This window comes from Hakea prostrata, chromosome 6, assembly GCF_041222555.1.
Source record: "Hakea prostrata isolate BN-2017 chromosome 6, UWA_Hpros_2, whole genome shotgun sequence".
Classification (NCBI taxonomy): Eukaryota; Viridiplantae; Streptophyta; class Magnoliopsida; order Proteales; family Proteaceae; genus Hakea; species Hakea prostrata.
This window is the reverse complement of record NC_142605.1, coordinates 38,780,341-38,803,236: the sequence shown is the minus strand read 5'-3', so window position 1 is coordinate 38,803,236 and position 22,896 is coordinate 38,780,341. Positions and strand designations below refer to the sequence as shown.

Genomic DNA, 22,896 nt, shown 5'->3' with positions numbered 1-22,896 from the left:
AGTTTTTCAGATCTTCTGATATTACCCTTAATAGAATGAAATCCTAATTCCCAACCAATAGATACCAGTACATCTCCCCCCCCCCCCCAAAAAAAATCTCGAAAAAATATTATCAACCCTATTGCTCATTTCACGATCAGTTATTTTTCATAATTATCAAATTTTTTAATTTTGAGCAACAAAGATTTTCAATGGTGACTTTTTGAAATAGATGGAATTTAGAGTCCACATTTTCAAAGTGTGGTTTGAATATTTTAAATTTTGCGCAAATCCAAGAATTGACGGAACACAAAAGAGAGTGCGGACTTTGCTGCTCCCTCAAATAGTGCGGCACAGCTGCAGGGTGTCTAACTCAGCAAATATTTCTGATTTTGTGGTCGCTACTACCAACCTCCATTCCGAAAATCAAATTTTAGCTTCCAAAATTGCAGGAGAATGACCACTTGACTGGTATACTTGTTAAGCTGACACACGGACAGGCGACAACCATAGAGTGCACGTTAGAGACAGCACTTCAGAAAGTAGAAAAACTCAATTCCTGTTCTAATGCTAGGTCAGAAACATAAACCATCGTAATCTCCAACCACATCATCATTCAGTTCCAAAACCAAAAAACTAATAAATTCAGAAATGCAAACTTCTAATAAAATGTCTCCAAGAAATGCCTGGAAACAGAAGAAGCACCAGAGAATGCGTAAAAAATAAAATGGAGGTCAAAATAAACAAAAGGTGAGATACGCCTATTCCAATATCACTCTTCATCAGCCATTGTATGCCTAATACCAAAATCACTCTTCATCAGCCATTGTCCCCTTCTCGCTCACATAAATACCATCCAGGAATTTTCTTATATCTTTGTTCTTAACATGGCATTTCTGTTGCACAGAAAACAAGAAAGATTCCTTAGGCAAGAGGATTCACTAAGCAAGACGGAGAAGAAGAGGGATGCAGTACCTGATTTATTAAAGCTGCCGATCGGGAGACAAGTTCTACATCATTCCCATCCAGTACGAGTTCATCTTTCACTTTCTCAGAGCGAACAATGCTCACCCCTTCAAGCATGTCCACCTTCCGCACCTAGTACAACCAAACAATTTACATCACATAAGAGAGGAAACCACAACCACCAAATATGATTTTCCAGTCCAAACCATTGTTAATTAAACAATATCCTCCCATCATGCTCCTCCTAATGCATCATCAAAAAGATATCCAAGAGACAAAACCATAAGCTGCGCTGAACCTTAACCACCACATGTATTTACTTACCGTGTAGCATCTTCCAAGAAAACAGATACCCCAAAACAAAATAGAAGTGAAACAAATACCCACACCATTGTCGAAACTGATCAAAACCATGGGTCTTCATAAAGCTAGCAGATGAAATTTTATGAATGCATCTAGTTTGGAATACCAACACCCCGCACTCAAAAAGAAAAGATAAGGGGGGGAAAAAAGGCACCTAACAAATCCACATTCTATTTTAAGACAAAAAAACCTTAAAAGGACAAATGTGTACACAACAAACACCATTTAAGGCAAACATCTGGTCAGAAAGAATAACAACACGGAAACAAGAGAATGCGATACTCATAGTCATATAGTATCAGTACCTCATTAATCCCCTGAAATAATAACTAAGACAAGAAAACACAGTACTCACGAGAAATTCAACAGATCAAGCTTATAGAATAACACATGAAAAAACTCAGTAACATAATCCCTGATGCATTCATCTGACAATGATGGCAGAACCACTATTTTAACTAAGTTCACTGACTGTCAAAGTTGATAATAGTTTGACCCTTTCAAACTATGGTGAATCTAATTTGGGCTTTTGGGAAGTCTACTCATGGCATGAGCTATAGATCACCAGGCACTGCCACTTGTACATTTCTTCATGTTTGTGAGTGTGGTTTTTGGGCACTTCTGTGGGATGTAGAGACTCAGGAAGAACTGGAAGAGGTCTGTGATGACAGTTTAGACAATCATTTCTTAACTTGCAAGGAGAGGGAATGGTATACACATGACTAAGGATGAGTAATATGGTAAAGCTACCTGCACCTGTCTAGTCTGCCTCCCCCACGGTCCCCCCCCCCTCTCTTTCCTCCTTTTTATGGTGCAAGTTATCTGAAGGGGAATACAGCCTTTTGACTGTGTGCAATAATCATTAGGCACTCCCCATGTACCACCCTCTAGTCAATTGTGAGAGCAGCCTTTAAATTTGGCTGCCCTTTCCAATGTAAGCCAGTCTACAAGAGGATTGGGTACTTCAAGTCCAGCAACCGTGATCAGTTCTTAGGTGTGTAGAAAATCACAGAACAAAAAAAAAGTAAAATTTAAGAAAAAGAAGCAGAGAGAAATCAAAGAAAAGAGAAAGAGAGGGTGAGGAGAGGGACACATAAGGTAAGTCTTCACCACAGCCTCTTACCATACTTTGGTCCACCACTAAACTATTTATTTCCCCCTCAACCTCATTTATTAAATTTGTATAGAAGACTGTGGCACCTTACAAACTTATATGAAAAAGAGTACGACTCAAAATACTGAAATGAAAAGCCTAAACTAATTCTTAACTAGTAAAAGTAAAATGAACTTACTCGCAAAATAAAAAAATGAAAACAGGAATTTATCTAAAATAACAAAGTGAATCCCTGTATTCCTACATATTTCCCATATTTCCCATATTTCAGGTCCATTAAAGTGGCCAGTTAGAGAGAAGACCCATTGGATCAAAGGCCCATCACATGCATAACACAACTAGAGGCTTATTTCCTGTAAATAGGTCTTTCAGGTGACTTATTTGCATCGGTGGAAACTGATGCGTTTCAGCTTGGCATGGCCCCGAAGAGCACTAGCAACATTCATCACAGAACACTTAACCACACAACCTTCAATTGACCACCCTATTTGACTCACAGTTGGATTACACTTCAAGAAGCAAAGGAACAATTTTTTTATTAATCAAATCTAGCAAATAATAAACTTAGAACTATTTACAAACATTGTATAGTTTTGGCCTGCTAATATTATACTAAATTTTTTTTTTGCTGGTTTGATCTTTAAAATAGGTTCCTACTATCTGGATCCTGCATGCCACACACTGGAGCGTTTAGTTCGTGTTGCTCATCTTTGAGCCTAGTTTAGGCTGAGGCAGTGCTTGTGCCAATTTAATCAAGTCAACAAGGTAGCTTACTTGGTTATCCAAGCAATAGAAATTGAGGTCATTTGTTTAAAGTAATCTATGGTGGACGGAGGTGAATCAGAGGCCAAAAGGCATTTGCTTCTCTCAAGCCATTTAATTATATATTTGATTGTTATCTTGGTGAACAACACACAATTGACGGTTCCAGAGTAACCAAGTTATATACAATTTCTCCTAATTCACAATTATCAAAATGATGACATGAAAATAGACAAGACCATCACTTGAGCAGTCGAATCGTAAACTCACGAAACAATTCTTTTCCAAGAAACGCGTTTGGACCGATTTCGTTAACGACCAATAATGACACTGAGAAAAACAAAATCCCACCATTCAAGAAACTGATTCAATTCCTTCAGATAGAAACGAATAGGAATAGAACACGTATCAGGGGAAACCAACGTCCAGGCTTAACTGAGCTTCATAGATAATTTCGTGGCAGGAAAAAAGACTTAAAACAGAACTGGTTATGCACGACACTGGTTTCAGTATATACCACAAGCACCAAAGAGAAGAAAATCTGAAACTCATCCAGGAACCAAAACAAATAAGTAACAACCAGACGGGGGAAATTGCTTGAGATGAAATACGATGAATAGACGAATATAGTACTTGAGAAGTATACCTTCTTCTCACCGAGGAAGTTACGAATCTCAATACTCTTGTTCCCGTTGGTGATGCTGGCGTTGATCGGGAAGTGAGCATATACGAACCTCATCTTGTAGCGGTATCCCTTTGTGACTCCCTTGATGAGGTTCTCCACATGGCTAATGGCCGTCCGGATCGCTGCGGTAGTCTTCCTTTCCCCGAACCAAGATTCAATTTTCAGCTTCTGCTTGCCTGATTCATCCTTAATGAGTTGGAAGTCCAAGTTGAGATGCTTGAAGTTCTTGGTGAGGGTCCCTCGAGGACCTTGCACCTCAATCATCTTAGCCTTCACCTTGATGCTCACCCCCTCAGGAATGTCCATGGTCTCGGACGACAGGATTGTCTTCATTTTCTACCTTCCACAAGTTCCCTCTTCTCCTCGCTCAAGGGATGGGATAGTGGTGTGGGCGCTAGGGGCAAGACAGCAAAAAACCCTAATATGAATCCTTTCATATTTATAAGAAGAGTGAGTTCCGCATACCCTGTTACGACTTACAGAAGGACTGAGGATTTGACCTAAAAAAAAAGAGATGAAAAAAAAAGAGCGCAGACAATGGGCCGGAGCACGAGCCCTTACAGTGGAAATCTGGCCCATTTATCACAGACCAGTTACATGAAAGACCACTGACGCTATGGTAACGATTCAGCAATGAAGTCTGGCGCTACCGCTAGAAGCAGCAAGTCTGATTCCCTCTCTCTCTATATGTTTCTTCTCAGAACTAGGGTCAGTCTTTTGCAATGCTAAGTCCAACCCTATATATTCTAATTTAAGCCCATTCTCATCCTGACCCTAATTCAGGACCAAAGATTATTGTCCATGACCCTAAGCTCTACAAGGCTAAGCCAAGCCCATTTTCACCCTGATTGGCCTTGTCCCTAGCCTTGATTGGCTCTGTACCTGACCCTAGCTTTGATTAGCCCTATACTTAGCCCTTCCCTAGCCTTGGCCTTAGCCCTGATTGACTCTATACTTGGCTTAGCCTTGATTGATCCTATCCTTGTCCATTTTCCTAATTCATTGAGATCAAGCATCAAAGACAAAATTATGGTCAAAATCAGGGCCAAGGATAGGGCTAAAAATCAGGGATGGGTGGAGACAAGCCCAGCAAACCTAATAGTAAACCCAGGCCCACCCATAGCCCTTGTTAGGGCCAGAATATTTTGGCCCTAGACCACCCTTAGGGCCAAAATCTAGAATCCAAGTCCTAATCGGGCTCAGGACGGTCAGGGCCATCAAGACTAAACTAGCACCCCTACTCAAAACTTAGAAGTCTGAAGACGAAGTTTCTGCTCAGACAAACGAAATATTCGTTTTTCCTGTGTTTTGGGATTTTGAAATTGAAACTTTAGAGGATGTATTCAGTCCAGTTGAGTTAGACTGGGTTGGGTACGAATTGTTAAACCGAACCCTTAATACAGTTTGGCTTCACTTAATGAGCTGAAGTGGCACATGTGACCTTCAACAGCCACGATTTCAATAGTTGACGTGACTACATTTGGAACATTCACTGTGCGCATTTATTACACAGCATTGAAGCAAAATGCCAATAACAAGACCAATGAAATGAAGACACTGACGCATGATCGATGTATGACTGTTATCACAGAAGCAGGATCAACTGATGAGGAATACCAATTACATCGCTTCGATTATATACCACAAAATTGAGGACCTCAACAGAAAAATACATATAAAAATTAGAAAAAAAAGGAGCACCAGTAAGGCCTTTAGGGTTTGCACATAAAGGTTATTATGAGAGTCAACATGAAAAGCTACTCAGATCTTCTTGGCCTGCACAATCAATGAGTATGCATAGCCACATCACAGAAACAAGTCTAAGCTCAGGGGCTACCTACCCGATTAACATTTATTTGCCCCAGGTTAAGAAGACTCAAATTTACATGCACAACGGTAATCTCCAACCTTGGATGATATGATCAAATCATCAAATACACACCCACCCCTTATTTAACAGATCGTTATGCTCGTCGCCCTAAGCAGCCAAAATACACTGAAAAGCACCACTGTATGCTTTGCTAGCCACTGGGACACGTACCACAATCCAAAGTTATATCCGTAAATGGTCTCATTTCAAGGAGTTCTCAATATCAATCACGAACCGATACTTCACATCCCTTTTTATTACTCTCTCAATTGCTTCATTTGCATACTGAATTGGAATTACTTCAATCTCTGGATATATTTTGTTGGCAGCACAAAAATCTATCATTTCCTGTGTTTGTTTTGTACCACCTGTGACACTTCCCGAAATAGTTCTCATTCCTGCCAAGTCATGTTCAAGTATATGATACAAGTATATGATAGTTAATTGGCCAACAATTGCCCATATTCCATTATCAAGGAAAATGAGACCTGAAACCAAACATATATGCAATATACTAAAAGAGTTCGTTTTTGGAGCACGCAAGAGAGAATTACCAAGAATAAGGCTTCCAGGATGAAATTTGATCTCACTTGGAAAGCCCACTATCACAAAAACTCCAGCAGTCTTCAAAAGCGACAAGTAGACATCAAACGAGTGATCCCCCGAAGCGGTGTCAACTATGAAGTCAAGGGATTTTGCCAAGGCCTGTAAGGGGAAAGATATAATTATTGGAAATACAAGCAGAAATTGTCACAAGCATTCCCCACTTCCAACCAAACAGAAAAAATTTAGTCATCAATCAAGAAGTATGTCCAACTTGTAGCTGTTCTAAAGATTTAGCATTTATTTGAGAATAGATGCAAATAAAAAATCATCTCCACACACCCCTTCCCCCTTTCTCTGTCTCTCTCTTTTTATTCATCCAAAAAAAAAGATCCTCACTCTTTTTATTCAACCTTTTTTTTTTGTTCCTAGTAAACAATAGACATGAAATAGATTTATATCAAGAAACCTCAAACAAGTAGTGAACCAGAAACATTAAGAACATTACCTCCATTTGCACTTGATCAGACGATACCACAAATTTGTCAGCACCAAGTAGATTCATAGCCTCTTCCTTCTTGGAAACGCTTGTACTGAAAACTGTTACATTTAACCCAAAAGCCTTTCCAAACTTCACGGCCATATGCCCAAGGCCGCCAAGGCCAACCACACCAAGAGATTTGCCAGGTTGGTTCATCTTATGGCGCATCATGGGAGTGTACACTGTAATTCCAGCACAAAGTAAGGGTGCTGCTGAAGCTAATGGGTAGCTTTCAGGTATCCTATAGCAGTACCTGTTGAAGCAGCAACAAGAACACTCATTTATCCTGGCAAGCTCGTGTCAAAATGGGGGGAAAGAAAACTCAGCAGCAAGAATTAGTTCAACAATATTTGCACAAGTGAAGCATATCTTTAACAAGCTTGATAAATAATGTCAACACAATAACCACTTTTCTGAAGACTGTAACAATACACTCAGTACAGTTTGTTTCACATTAATGGTATTTATAGAAAATAATAAAAAATGTATATAGATTCAAAAGGAAGAAACTAACGATACACAAAGAAACTTGGAAAACAACATCCGTTTCAGAAATTGAGATTGAGATATTGTGTTCCCAAAATAACTCATCATATTACCGGATTCTTTTCCTCACTTGATAACAACAAAAAACTCAAAAGGGAAAGCAGAGGACAAAACATAGAAGGGAAATGAAAAAGGAAAAATGGAAAAATTGTTAGAAAACAAGCATTAAATAATCAAAACAGCAGCTGAACTTGAACAAAGAAAAGAGAGATGAAGAAGAAGAGGAGAGATGAAGAACTAGTAGAAGAGGCTCGTGATTCTTGCTTAAGAGTCTAGAATCACAGAGCCCTTTTATTTATAGCTTCTAATGAATCTAATACAACTTGAGAGACAAGTAATTGTCCTCTACAAAAAGGAAACAAAAAATTACAACTTTAGTAACTTCCTAGCTCCTAAAATATAAAATTCTGAAAATAGAAGCTACCACCAAAATAAAAACTATGCTTTCTAAAAACTCCCAAAACTTATGTAGCAAGATTCCTACATTAGAAATAGAAACTATGCAGTTTTTACTGTTCACGTGAATAGTAACACAGTTTTTTACTGTTCACGTGAATAGTAAAATAGTCCAGACTTGCATATACTTCAACAAAAACAGTAGAAGAATGATGAGGTAGAAAAGGGGAATAGCAGTTGGGGAGGTGTAGGGGTTATACTTGCTGATTTACCGCCGGTGGTTGAAAGAAGTTGAAGAAAATCACCCTCAATAGGCGCCGCAGGCTTTCCTCAAGCTTGGAACCCCTGAAGCACATCCATCACACTTCTCTGGCTGCAACTCTCTCTTCTGAATTTTATTAATCATCAATATGATTGTTTACAAGCCTAGACTCTGAATTTATAGACTACAACAAAGAAACTCTTCTAGGACTCAACAAACTAGGGAGTCCTTATTAAACCAAGCTAACAACTTAAGGGATTCTACTTAGAATGAGCCTCTATCATAACTTGACACAGTCCTTATTAAACCAAGCTAACAACTTAAGGAATTCTACTTAGAATGGGCCTCTATCATAACTTGACAAATAAGACTCCAAATAACAAAACAAAAGTAGATATGAACGTTTAAAATATTCAAAGACTCAACTGAACTCACTAGGACTCAAAATAAGTAGGTAAAATGAATAAATGCCCTTGATAGATTTTGGCCTTTCTAGGAGATGCTGCAAGAGGGTTGCTGCCTTAGGCTCTTTTGTGATTCTTCGTCAGGTGATTCTGGCTGGTTACATCACATTCTCCCCCCCCCCCCCCCCCCCCCCCCCCCAAAAAAAAAAAAACACCCTTCTCTTATCATAGGAACATCTTGAAAAACATGTAATGGGCGAACTCAATTCAACCAAAGTATTGTTGTTATAAGAATGGGGGACAAAACAAAGAAGAAAGAAGGATCAAGAAGATAGGGAGGGAAAGGGAAAATCTTAGAAGAATTAGATTTGAAAGAAGGGGAAGAGGGAGAAGAACACTCATAAGAAGAAGAAGGGGAAGAACGAGAAGAACACTTAAGAAGAAGGGGAAGAAGGATAAGAACACTTATAAGAAGAAGAAGAGAAGAGGAGAAGGAAAGAGGGGGGGAGGGGGCAAATGCACAAAGCTAAAGCTTCAATTCATATTTTTCTATTCCATCCTCAATAAGCTGATTACAGGTGCTTAAATAATAAAAGAGACATTCTTCAATACGAAAACAAGGCTGAGATTGTCTCCTTCTTCTCCAATCTTCTTTCCCCTCCCTCGCTTCCTCCCCCCCCCCCCCCCTCCACCCAACCTTATTAACAAATTCATTGACCCTTCCAACTACTACTCTCTCTGCGCTATCCCCTCTTCGAAAGAAATCCTCCTTGCCATCTGTTCTCACAAGCCCAATAAAACCCCTGGCCTTGATGCCTTCAGTATGGGTTTTTTCCTGGCATCCTGGGATTTCATTGAGAATGACCTTGTCAATGCCATCCGTAGCTTCTTCTTTAACCCCTCTCAGCTCTCCTACATTAATCAAACATTCCTTTGTCTCATTCCCAAGAAACAGGGAGCCTCCTCCCTCTCTGATTTTCGCCCCATTTCCCTCTGGAACCTTGTCTACAAATTCATCTCTAAATCCTAGTGAATAGGCTAAAAAAAGCGCTTCCTTCCCTTGTGATCCCAAATCAATCAGCTTTTATCTCAGGCCATAGCATCACGGACAACATTCTCCTTTTTGCGGAGATTGTTCTCCTTCGATTCAATTCGTTGGGGCTTCATTAGTGATGTCCTCTCTTCTATGGGTTTCCCCCTCCCTTTCATCCACTGAATCAAAAACTATATCTCCTCTCCCCGATTCTCCATTATCGCCAATGGTTCCCCGACAGGTTTTTTCCCTGCACGCGTTGGCATCCGCCAAGGCTGCCTACTTTCTCCCTACCTCTTCTCCTTAGCCTTAGAAGTTCTTTCCCGCATCCTTCAATCCAAGACTGATCAGCTCCTCATCTCCCCCATCCCCAAGTGCAGGTCCTTTAATCTCTCCCATCTTGCTTTTGTCGACAATCTTATGATCTTCTCTAAAGCGAATCATCTCTCAATATCCTCCATCCTCTTAGCCCTCTTGCAGTTTGAGTCCCTCTCTAGTCTTCGGGTCAATCTTGACAAGTCCACCTTATTCCTCTCTGGCGTCCCTGACCATCTCCGAGCCTCTCTCCTCCTCTCGGGCTTCAAACCCGGATCCTTTCCTGTGACCTATCTTGGTCTCCCCTTCATTCCAGGTAGACTCACTCGTCACCACTGCCTCCCTATGCTGGATAATATCTGTAAGAAGCTGCACCTCTGGAAGGGTAAGCTTTTATCATTTGCCAGGAGAGTGGTCCTCATCCGTTCTGTGCTTCAATCCTCCTACCTCTATTGGTGCATGATGGTGTTGCTAACTAATCAAAAATAAAATCCTATACTAATCTAGCTAGCAAAAAGTACGGGGTCGAACTATGGGGAACTAAAAGGCTAAGTTACTAAAATTTAATTCAACAGAACCTAATTTAAATTAAATCTATTAATCAATGCAAAAACTTTAACTATAAATACATGAAGATCTTTGGGATTTCGAATCCCCAATGCTTTTCACCAACCGATATAACTCTACGCTTCAAAACAACGGATGGTTTTTCCTAGATATGCCCTATCTTCGCAAGACTATCGTCCTTCGCAGGAGCTTGGCTCGCTTAGTTTGCTTAGTTATAGAACGTCTTTGGCCAGACTCAAACACAATCAACTAGAAAATATAGAACAATCAAATTAATGAAATAAGCAATGGTTCATCTACATCCAAAAGAAAGTGAACTAGTTACTCATTATAACGAAGTTCATAAAACAAATAAAGATGAAATTTAAAGAGAGAGTTGTGGTCTTCTTCTTGAGCAATGAGAGAGAGATGAGAGCCAAGATCCGTGTTCGCCATCTCCTTCTCTTCTCTGTGGTTGGCTTCTCTTTTATGTATCCCGCACACAATGAAATTCGTCCTCTTTACCCATCCATTCGACCTTTATTCGTTCAGATTCTGGAAAAAACTCAAAAGTTGTAGATATTTTCGTTATCTTTCCATAGCATCTTGAATCACCGTAATCGGAGTTCATACGAGAGAGATATGCCCAAAATACTCAAGGTGGGTCAGTTTACATGATTTTCAGATCTTATTACCAATCTTGTTCCTTGGACCTCCACCTGTTTTTAATTTGGCTAAGATTCATGCTCTTTTTGCATTAACTAAGTTGGATCTCACTATTTATGATTTCTTGGGTAGCAAGATTGAATCCTATGATTTTATTTTAAGTAAGATCTTCTAATATATTTGCCGACTTTGCTCCACATTATCTGTAACAACCAAAATCACCTTATTCCTGAAAAAGACACAAAATTACTCAATTAACTCTCTTTAATTAACTAAGTATGGGAAATTAAATAAAATAAATAATGATATATGCATGCTTATTAAATACCCCCACACTTAAGTGTTTGCTAGTCCTCGAGCAAAATGAAACAATAAAAGCAATACTGGGAAAAAGAAAAAAAACCTAACTCACTTTCGTAGGAATCACGGTTGCACTTAGCGTGTGCAACAAGCCTTTAAACCCCTAGGTTACCCTAGTGGACGAGTTGTTTAATTCACTTATTTCTTTAATGCACACAATTCTAGTCCGTGCAATGTCTTGCCTCTTAAGCTTTCTAGATGGCCTATGTAACGAGTGTTGGGTCAGCCGCTCTCAAGCCAAATGGCCTTAAGGGACTAGGTGTAGAATACCTCTCAAACTTACTTACTCAAGCCAACTAAGCTACAGGCCAAGACTGGACCAAAGACACCCCAACTGTTTAATGCGAGGCACAATGTTGATGACACCGAGACCCGGTTAGACCTTTCGGACTACCTGGAGTTCCTATTTTCTAATTCAACCTCAGTCTTAAAATGTAAAACTCATTACTATTCTCTCAAGAGGGTGCTCATCACATTAGATGGAATTTCTAAAACCCTTAAACTCTCATTTTGTATCTAAGCAAGAAATTAAAACGTAATTCTTACCAAAGCCAGAAAAAAATTTCGGCACTTTTAATCTTTGTGACAATGCTTTACCAACTATCAACGAGTCCTACTCAAGTTGATAGCCCCCCACACTTAAATTATGCAGTGACCTCAGTACATGCAAGATATAAAGGAAAAGAAGAACATAATAGAAGCAAATAAAGGAAAAAGTGTACCTTATGCTTGAAATTGTGATAGAGCACACAATATTAAAACCTAAAAAACAAACAAAGAAAAGAACAAGAAATAACATCTAAACAAATGGGTTGCCTCCCATAAAGCGCTAAGTTTAAATCTTCAGCCAAACTCAGTGAGAGACTCATAAAGAGTCTTGAGGTTAATCTTCTTGGTCCAACTCCTCAATACGTTGGCCATCAGCAAGGCCATCTACATAAAGCTTCAGTCGCTGACCAGTAACCTCTAATATATGTCCAATCTGTGAGTTCCAAATTTGGTCAATAAATGGCAAGGGGAAATGATCATTCTTGGTAACTTTGTTTAACTTTCGGTAATTGAGGCAGACACCCCAACCCATAGCGGTACAAGTTGGAACAAGATCATTATTGACATTTGGAACCATATTGATGCCAGATTGCTTATGGACAACCTGGGTAGGACTAACTCCTTTATTATCAGAGATTGAGAAGATAAGTCCGACATCTAACCACTTAATCACCTCATTGGTCGCTACCGCTCTCATGTTAGGATTCAGATGATGCTAAGGATCCTTATAGGATTTCGCTCCATCCTCACAATATATATCCTATGCATACATATAGAAGGGTCTATACCCTTAAGATTAGCTAAGGAGTAAGGACCAGCCAATGGCTGCCTTGAATTCAGAAAGCACTCGTAAAAGTTGGTCCTTTTGCCTAGGTGATAGATCAGAAGAAATAATAACATACAATGTTTCAGTTTGTCCTAAATACAATTATATCTAAGAAATAAAAGATAACAACCTAAACTAATTATCAAATCGCTACTCTTGTAGTCACCTACAAAACAAAAGAAAAAGAGATTAGTTAAATAATCAAAGAAAAACTTAGAAATTAAAAACACTAAAATTACTCTAAGAATTATGCCTAATTGACAGAAATCAATAATAGCAACAGTGCTTCGGTTCCTCCGCAACGGCACCAAAATTTGATTGTGTCGCTAACCAATAAAAAATAAAATCATAAACTAATCTAACTAGCAGAAAGTACGGGGTCAAACTATGGGGAACTAAAAGGCTAAGTTACTAAGATTGAATTCAACAAAACCTACAACCCTTCTTGGGTCTGGAGGAAAATCCTCTTGTTGTGCCCCGAGCCATCTCAACTATTTCGACCTCCATCTCCACTGTCACCTCTACTTCCTTCTGGCTTGATTCGTGACATCCATTAGGCATTCTCTATAACCACTTTGGTCCTCGCACTGCTTATGGAATTTGTATCCCCAAATCCACCCTCTTGTTAAAGTTCATCTCAAATGGGTCTTAGACTCAAACCCCCCTCTAGCTCCACTAGAGACCTCACCATTTGGCTCCCCTCCACCTCCAAAACCTTCACCACTTCATCAGCTTGGAACCTTCTCAGAGCCCATAATCCTAAGCCCCCCTGGCCCTCATTGGTTTGGTTCAAAGGGGTTATCCCCCATCACTCCCTTACCCTCTGCAAAGCCCTCAACCATGCCCTTCCCACCCAATCCTTCCTCATTAACCACCACATCCCCGCTAACCCCAAATGCATCCTCTGTTGGAGCGGTTTACAAAACCTTGAGCACCTTTTCTTTTCTTGTCCCTTCTCCAAATCTATCTGGGGAATAGCCCTTGCTTCCATTTGGCCCCACTCGAGGCGATCATATGGATTTTTTCAATATTGGTCTTGGATTTTGAGAAACTTTTCAAGTTCTTCCATTTGTGATCGGATTGGTAAGCTAGTGTATTGTGCCTTGATCCATCACCTTTGGTAGGAGCGCATCTTCGAAATGGACTTCCAAATCCCGCTCTATAGACAGGATTTGGAATGCCATCTATTTTGATGTATCTTCTAAACTATTAGCCATGCCCCATCCCCTTGTTGATGATACCCCAAGGAACAAGCTTATTGTTGTCTCTTGGGGTCTTAGTTCATCTTTTCGGTCTTCTGCTTAAAGACCTTGTTCTCTTGTTTCCTTTTGTTTAATATATTTATTTATTCTTCCAAAAAAAACTATAGTAACTTAAAACTAGCAAAAACATTCATCATACTAGGACTCTTAGGAATTTAAAACTAACTAAAAAATTGATCCTAGATATCCTACCTAAATTAAAAATCTAATTACATAATTATCCCAATAAATAAATAACAAATTCCAAAGTTCTCTAAAAATCCCACGAAAAATAGTTCCTATTTTATCTCCTTGCAAGCTGGACTTAGAGCCCACCAAAGAATTCTCTCCTAGGTTACTATTCACTTTACTGTAGCATGAACAGTAGCTTCTGGTTGTGCTGCATCATATAATCATTGCTTGTATCTTTTAAATCAAAACTCAGAGCTGACCAAAATTTTGGCCAAAAAGCTGAAATCCTGATCAAAACTCTATATACCTGGTGAATTGATCTATGTTTCATTTCAAGTAGAACCCAAAATGAGTCACGCGATATTGATCTTGTAATCTTGAAACATGTTCAAAACACATTTGAAAATGCATTGCAGAACACGAGTATTTAGATTACTGATTCATTCAGCAAAGATGGAAGAATAGGACTCAGATACTGTAATCCATTTGACAGTTGGTATGAACATGCAAGTAATTAAATCGATGCTAAATCCAGAAAACATAACAAATAGACAAAGATGCTTAGTTTAGCATTTATACAACAGCTAACCTTTCATGGACCACAATATCACTGGAATATCCACCTTTTGTGATTGTTCCATCCACGTCAACGCTATCAAAAGTGAAAATTGCTCCCTTTGAACAATGAACTTCTAGACCATCATTACAATACTCACAATCTCTGCATGAGTTGACATATGTTCCCACTCCAACGTGGTCACCCACTTTGAAGCTGTGGACTTTGTTACCAACCTCACTAACAATTCCAACAATCTCATGTCTGTTCACCAAAATTTTAAATGCAGAATCATGAATCAAATCAAGAAATTAGATCTAAATAAAACATATTGATATTATAAGCATAAATAATATAATGATGCACATACCCCGGAACCAAAGGATACTTGGAGTCTCCGTGCTTATTCCTGGTCCATATGACATCAGCATAACAGATTCCACAGTGTGTGATTTTCAGTTTCACATCATCATATTCAACAATCCTGTATGAATTTCTCGGATAAATTAGTCAGGAATCACAAATGCAATTTTTCAGCTTGCTATTCACAAGATGATGATGGTGCTTTGATGTGAACACGGTGACCTCCCTTGGACCAAACCCTAAGTGGGGCCCACTAGACGGCTCCAAGAAGCCCCCTTGAGCTGGCCGAACCCCCTAGTAGGGGTATTTAGGGGATTTTCAGCCATCTTTTATTGCTGGAATTATTTCCAGATTTATTCTTAAGAGTTTAATTTGGGTTTTACTTCTTCATTTGATTTGAATTTGAATTGGTTAAGTTGTGGATAAGACAAGACTTTTTGTACAAAGAGGGTTCCTATCTTTTAGGAGTTCTCTTTTGATTAGAACTTGTTTTGAGTTAGTTTATTGAGTCCTTGGTTATCTTAAACTTTAGCACAGATGCCAAAGTTTAATTAAAATAGAATTCAGGCATATGCTTGTTAGAGTTTGAGATAACTCAGTCTTATTTTCAGCATGTCTCTTTTTTAGATTCTAATTCAAGAGTCCAAATTATTTGGTGAGATCCTAGTCTGTTAAGGAATCCCACTAAGTCTTAACAGTCTATTAGTAGGCTATAAATAAGCTATAAGAGCCTAGTACCAAAAAGTCTAGTTATTGAATGAAAATTGATTGAGTTTGTGGACCGGGTTCCTATTGAGAGGGCCTCGGGGGATTTTAGAAATCTTTCTTCAATATTCAACACCATTCAAATTCCAGCAAGTTTCTTCAAGCTTTTAACTTCTGTCCTGCAAATTCCAGCATCTTCTTCAAGCCTTCATCCTCTTCTTCAAGAAGTACAACAGTCTACAAGTACAATAGACCCCCATCCCCTTCCTACCCTACCTACACTGATCAAACCACCCTGCGCAGCCCCTCCCCCACCTGCACAAGCCCATAATCCCCCAACTCCTGCTGTCGCACTCCTAACAGCAGCCCCCTAGGCCCCTACCCTCGAGAGCCAGTAAACCCAAGGCCCAGGCCCCTACGACCCTTCCTGGTCCTTCCCCCACCTCCCCCCACCCTGCTGCCCCTTCTTCCCTCTCTTCGCTTCAATGCACTCTCCCCTCTCCTCTCTCTGACTTGTGGCAACAGTAGCAGAAAAAAAAGAAAAAGAAATAAAGGAAGAGAGAAGAGAAACAGGATAGGAAGAAAGGAAAAGATTCCAAAAGTTTCCCAAGAACTTCAGTTTTCCCTAATTTTCTGCAACTAATCCTCAACTTCTGAAACCTAACCCTATTTCAAATTAGGCCCTTCCCTACCTTCCAAAACCCCCTTGGAAGAAGCTCTGAAACTACAAGACAGCAACTCCAGACCTTTTTTCCCACCATAGCCGAACCCTTAACCCCAAGTTCCGCCCCTCGTTAAAAATCAGATCTGGAAATTGTGATACAACAAGGTTTCAGGTGCTAAAGCCCTCTCTACACAGCCTAGAAGTAGGTTCTCTTTGCTGGAAATCCTGGGCAGCCCTTAGTTTGAGGGAAATTCCACTTCATACCCTAACTCTAAAACTGGGTTTACAGCACGTTTTGGGTTGCATGAAAACTAACGCATAATTGATCGTCTTGGTACTAGGATAAAAAACTATCATTGCTGACCAACAGATTTAACTACTTTGATGGCTACATGATACTTATAAAGGATTGATTATGAGCAACCATGGGTATCTAAGGCATTACCAAAAAAAGGACATCTAAAAATTCTTCTGTTAGGCTCGAAAAATTGAAGAAAAAAATCATTAAATTTCAGGGACACCCCAAGATAATCAACAAAAAGCACAAACACCCCAACTATGCTAAAAATTGGCAGTTGTCCCTTTTCCATTAGAATGATTAGTTGGTTAGAGAAAATGACAGATATACCCTTAGTTGTACTATTTTATATCTTATGATATAAGATGACTAATGTATCCTACTAGCCATATCTTTCTTGAAATGACGAATGCATCCTAAATGACCAAACCACGATATCCCTCTCCCATTGCTCTTCTCTTCCATTTCATTGTTTTAGATTCTCCGCCATCAGTGAAGCTCTTTTGAGGTCAGCGGTCACACCATTGAAGCTCAATTGAAGGTGTGTCATTCACAGTTATTAACCCCATCATGATTAGTCCTAAAAAGTTCACTCTCTGCCACCAGATAGACACCTCAAACCTTTAGAGGGGTAAGAAAAATACACCTATTGTGCTAATGTCTTAAGTGCTGAACAAGAAACATAACTCAAGTTGACTGATAGAAACATTGTAGGGTTGGTCGGTTGGTAAAACCAACAAGTCTTAGTGGAGAGGTCGTGGGTTCAATCTTGCTTGATGGTATATTATGTAATACCCCCCCATCCCCAATATATAAAAAAATTGCATTCCCCCCCCCCCCAAAAAAAATAATAATAAAATTATGCCAAAGGGATTAAATAGAAGGAGGAAAATGGTACAGGAATCTAGTGAAACAAAAGTAACTTACTTCACTTCGAGCAAAATCTGAAAGGCAAAAGATGCAAATAATGCCCAAAAATGGGGTTCACTCCAGGATCCTCCCCCAATGAACCATCAGCCTAATAGGCAGTCCTTGGAAAGTTTGCTTCAATAATTGTAACCCACAGTAATAGTTCTAGGGTTTTGTGGGATGGGATTGGGGAAAAATTAGGCTTGTGGGGATGGAATTGGGAAAAATTAGGGGTCAACAGTGGATGGAATTGGGAAAAATTAGGGGTCAACAGTAGTCTGGATGGGTTGGGTCAAAATGAGAAGCTAGTAATTTAGCCAAAGAATCAAACCAACGAGGGGAAAGTTTAGGGTCTTGCTGCAAAGGGAGGGGAGCATGTAGAGCCTTGCAGCAAGGGGAGGGAGGGGGTAGGGTCTTGCAGCAAAGGGAGAAAGGATTTGGAAACTTGCTGTTGGGTCTTGGATGGGTTTGACGATGAATTGGGCGATGATACATGGATCCTACGGTTCTTCAATGATTCTTGAATCTCTCTTCTCTTCCTTGAAGTTCTTGATGGAATCTTGCCTTCTTTTTATTTTTTCTTTTCTTTTCTTCTTCTTCTTCTCTCTCTCCCTCCCCCCACCCCTTTTTTTTGTTCATTCATGCAATCTTGATCTTTCTTGGGTTGGAAAGTTTTGCAAATAGGGTTTTCTTGAATTCCAAAGCTGCCGCAGGTCAAAGAAGGAAGAAAGGGAAGGGAGGAGCGTTGTACTAGGGGTAAAGGGTTAGGGGTGGGTAGGGGATGAACTGGGGTTTGTAAGAGAAGGGTCCTATAGTTACTGCAATGTTTGGGAAGGGGCTGGGATGTCTGCAATGGACAGGGAGGGGAGGTCTTGCGTGAGCCAGGGAAGAGAGGGGTGGTGGCTGAAAGGGGGGGGGGGGGGGGATGGATTGTACTTACTTGGTTAATAGTGAGAAGTTGCTGTGAATACTGAGTTGTTGCTAGAGGTTGAAGAAGGCTTACTTGAATTCAAGAACTCTTGTTGACATTGAAGAAGAAAGCTTCCTAAATTCGCCGTGGCCCTCCCAAGAAGACCACAACCTTTGCCTTTAAAACAAAATTTTATTTATCAATTTCGACTTGGAAGATTACATGGCTAGAAGGCTTTATTTATGGCCTCAAATAGAGAAATGTATAAAGACTTTAAGTTGGAAAACCAACTAGAACTCCAACTGGATCGTCCAAAACTAACTCAAGTACTCTTGACTAAGACTTTGATTCAAACAAGAAAAGTCAATAACTAACTCTAGAGGACTCCAATAAGAAAAATGCTAAGAGTAGATATGAAGTCCTGAAGGAAATTAAGGTGGACTTGAATTCTAGGATCCCAACCTAATTGGGAATCTCAACTAAATAAGGACTCTTAAATAACTTGCAAAACAATAATAAAAAAAATAGAATAAAATCAAAATATGTCCAAGGTCCAGACAACACCTAATGTCAAACTTTTGAGAAACTTACCAAAATAGCCCTGTATCGAGTTAGGGGCCCTAAGTTTTGGGATCAACCATAGGACCTGTGGGAAATCTTGGAAATGATTTACATCAATACATCAAGAAATTAAACCTGGTAAAATTGAAACAATATCATTGATGCATTTTTTATGGATCTTGGACACCCAAAATGAGGCAAACAAGAATCTAAAATCACGAGGACACTTGCGTAGGTACAAGAAGAGCAAATGGAATATTATATAGACATTTTGAGACATAATGCAGATTATCACAGAAATACAAAAACAACAACAACAACAAGAATAAGCCTTGCCCCAACTAAATGGGGTCAGCTACTATCAATGTAGTTTTGTTACTTTTAAAATGATTCAAAGCATAACCAGACAAAGCACAAACGAAGTCGATTTCTTTTTATTTTGGTTAAAAAAAGTAATCAATTTCAATGATTCACCCTTCTCTCACAAACACACACTCATTCATTACTACGTCGAGTGAAACAAAATTCGAGTTTCGAAGTATCAATAATATATTTTAACCAAGTAACATTCTTATTTCTCAGTTGAAAAAAAAATCATTAAGTGTTCTGAGAAGATGATTGAATTGAGGAGCACGCTAAGGTATTTCACTTTGAAGCCTGCACCATGGCTTACGAATGGGAGGAGAAATAACAAACTCATGGATGAAGAAAGAAGGCTAAGTTTATGATTCTATGTTACTAAAGGTGACACTGTAAATCACAAAAGGTTAAAGACAACATTATGTAGTCACAAAAGATTAAGGGCAATTTAAGAATTATGGAACAATCTAATCATGACTTAGCAAAATTTAGAGATGAGTGTGCTATTGTGCAAATTTAAGAGGCATTTTGGGAGATCATTGCCAATTTGGCATAGTTTTCAGGTATTTGTGATTTTGGCTAATTATCTTGGGGTATCCCTGAAACTTGCCTTAATAGTTTTTATTGGAATTTTGCTTTCAAAGAAATCTGAATAAGATCCATAAATTTCAAATTTCAATGCCAAGTTTTGGACAGAACCAGCTCTTCATCACTGAACAAAAGATTCTCCATGCCCACAAGGAAAACAACAATACCAGCAAAAAGGCAAGTTTGGAAATCTACGGGAGGTGATAAAACACCGCCTCGGGTGGGTTATGTATCCCATCTGTTCCCAATGTAATCGGCATAAAATATGCGTAGAAGATAGGCATGCGAGGTTAGGCTTAGTCAGTTAGCTATTCAAGTTTTCCCATTAGTAATACAATTCATTTTTCAACTAAATACTTGTAATTTCCAGAAGGATTTGCTTAGTAAGGTTAGGATTCTTATATCGTACATATCTATATGATTTAGATGAAGAAGAGTCCGAATTTTTTTCGTTTTGTTTAGCAGCTGGCCCGTTAAACAGTATTCCATCAGGATGTATAATCAATAATTCCATGGTTCTTTCATTACTTTCCAATTTTTCGATTCTTGACCTTCTGTTCTGTTACTTTTGGCTCTTTCGATCTAATTCATAATCAATTGTTTCCATGGAGTTCCTTTCACAGACACCTAACTAGGTGATGAAAGCACGAAGAACCATGTAGAAGGACACAAAATTCCCCAGTTGCATCCATGATTTTATAAAATTCAGTTCCTGTTATCAACGCAAATAATGGAATAAAAACAGAACATTGCAGACAAGGATTATCAAGCACCAAAGATACAAGCTGGGTGTCCCATTTTCGTACCTGCGGCTGAATGTATATGGTGATAAAACTCCAGATGGATCTCTTGCCGCCCATCCTCTACATTCCTCCTTACTTTGGGCACTCATGGTTAACCTGAACGTCCAATACGATCAGACCTCAAACATCTAAAGAAGTTGCTGGCGACAACGAGGGGGATTTTTATTTGCAGCGGCCAGCAGCTCCTGCCGATGGTCACGATATGGCCATAAATCAGACGGTTGTGAAAAGAAGTTGCGCCTATGTAATATTCCATCCCAATTTTCTTATGTATATAGAAAGGGGCATTGTTACTAAAATAATATTAGATAAATATCATTTACTTCTGTCTTAGCAGCAAATAATAAATATCACTTACTTCTCTCTTAGCAGAGCAAATAGTATTTATAAACTCTATAAGTTGGATGATATCAACTCCGCCAGTGCGTTGCTGCCGGTCCCAAGCCCGGGTAGAGGAGGAGGGTTGGTGCGTCAGGTCGGCAGCCGACACCGGAAAAAATCTAGTCAAACCTTTTTTCATGGATTCGACCTTATATGATAACATGAGCACAGGGAAAATGCCAGATGATTGGAGGAGAAGTGTTGTGGTTCCAATTTACAAAAATAAATGAGATATTCAAAGTTGTAATAACTATAGAGGCATTAAATTGATGAGCCATACGATGAAATTATGGGAGAGAATAATTGAAACCCGTTTGAGACACGTAACTACAGTTACGAATAACCAATTTGGGTTTATGCCGGGAAGATCTACAACGGAAGCTATTTACTTAATTAGGAGACTTATGGAAAGGTATAGAAAATGTAGGAAAGACCTTCATATGGCATTTATTGACATAGAAAAAGCTTATGATAGAGTCCTTAGAGCGTTAATTTGGCAAGTACTAGAGAAAAGAAGTGTTGCAAATAAATATGTAAATATAGTTAAGGATATGTGTGATGGTTCAGTGACTAGTGTTAAAACAGTGGGGGGACAAAGTAATGAATTCCCGATAACAGTTGGGCTACATCAAGGGTCAACTTTAAACCCATATCTATTTGCACTGGTAATGGATGAATTAACCAAAGACATTCAAGATGAGGTCCCCTGGTGTATGCTTTATGCGGATGATATTGTGTTAGTTGATGAAACCCAAGTGGGAATTAATACCAAATTATAATCATGGAGAGTAGCTTTGGAATCAAAAGGCTTTAAACTTAGTAGATCGAATGCAGAATATCTAGTTTGTAACTTTAGTCATGATCGGGCAGATGATGAAGTGGTGATACTTGACGATAAAGAGATTCCACAGAGTGATTGTTTTAGGTACCTAAGTTCAATCATGAGTAAAAGAGGTGATTTAGAGGATGAGGTTTCCCAAATAATTAAAATAGGGTGGATGAAGTGGAGAGGTGAGTCCGGGGTCTTATGTGATCGGCGTATTCCATTAAAGCTTAAAGGAAAATTTTATAGAATCGTTATTCGACTAGCTATGATGTACGGTGCAGAGTGTTGGGCTGTTAAAAATAATCATATAGATAAACTCAATGTAGCAGAAATGATGATGTTAAGATGGATGAGTGGCAAGACTATGATGGATGAGATAAGAAACGATCATATTAGAGTTGGCCTGGGAGTTGCTCCCATAAGTGATAAGCTTAGAGAAAGTCGTTTGAGGTGGCACGTGCACATTCAACAGAGACCTATAAATGCTCCTATTCGGAGAAGTGATATAATCCATATTGAAGGAACTAGAAGAGCTAGGGGTAGATCTAAGATAACCTTAGGAGAAGTGGTGAGAAATGATATGTATAGCGTAGGCCTTGTATCTAGCATGTCCTCGAACAGAACTGATTGGAGGGCAATAATCCATGTAGCCGACCTCATTTAGTTGGAACAAGGCTTATTGTTGTTGTTGTTGTTGTATAAGCTGGATGATATCACTTACCTCCCCTCTTACCTAGCAAATATATCAAACACATCATTGTCTACTAATTTTTTCAATTAAATTTAACTTTTACTGTTAAATATTTTTTCTGA

At 39.1% G+C, this 22,896-nt stretch overlaps 2 protein-coding genes across 2 annotated transcripts; both read right to left on the bottom strand.

The window, feature by feature from the left end:
* Positions 1-522: 522 nt before the first annotated feature.
* LOC149013971 (large ribosomal subunit protein uL6-like) lies at positions 523-4,294 on the bottom strand. Its single transcript, XM_089159543.1, has 3 exons — positions 3,831-4,294; positions 955-1,077; positions 523-875 (listed from the first exon to the last, which is right to left on the bottom strand). Exons 1-3 carry the CDS (start codon positions 4,200-4,202, stop codon positions 789-791), a joined length of 582 nt encoding a protein of 193 aa, XP_089015669.1. The 5' UTR covers positions 4,203-4,294; the 3' UTR covers positions 523-788.
* Positions 4,295-5,371: 1,077 nt separating this feature from the next.
* LOC149013970 (putative cinnamyl alcohol dehydrogenase 1) lies at positions 5,372-21,104 on the bottom strand. Its single transcript, XM_089158322.1, has 6 exons — positions 20,880-21,104; positions 15,086-15,199; positions 14,749-14,979; positions 6,791-7,076; positions 6,294-6,444; positions 5,372-6,137 (listed from the first exon to the last, which is right to left on the bottom strand). The coding sequence occupies exons 1-6, from the start codon at positions 20,963-20,965 to the stop codon at positions 5,941-5,943; spliced, it is 1,065 nt and encodes a 354-aa protein (XP_089014448.1). The 5' UTR covers positions 20,966-21,104; the 3' UTR covers positions 5,372-5,940.
* Between the last annotated feature and the right edge of the window lie 1,792 nt (positions 21,105-22,896).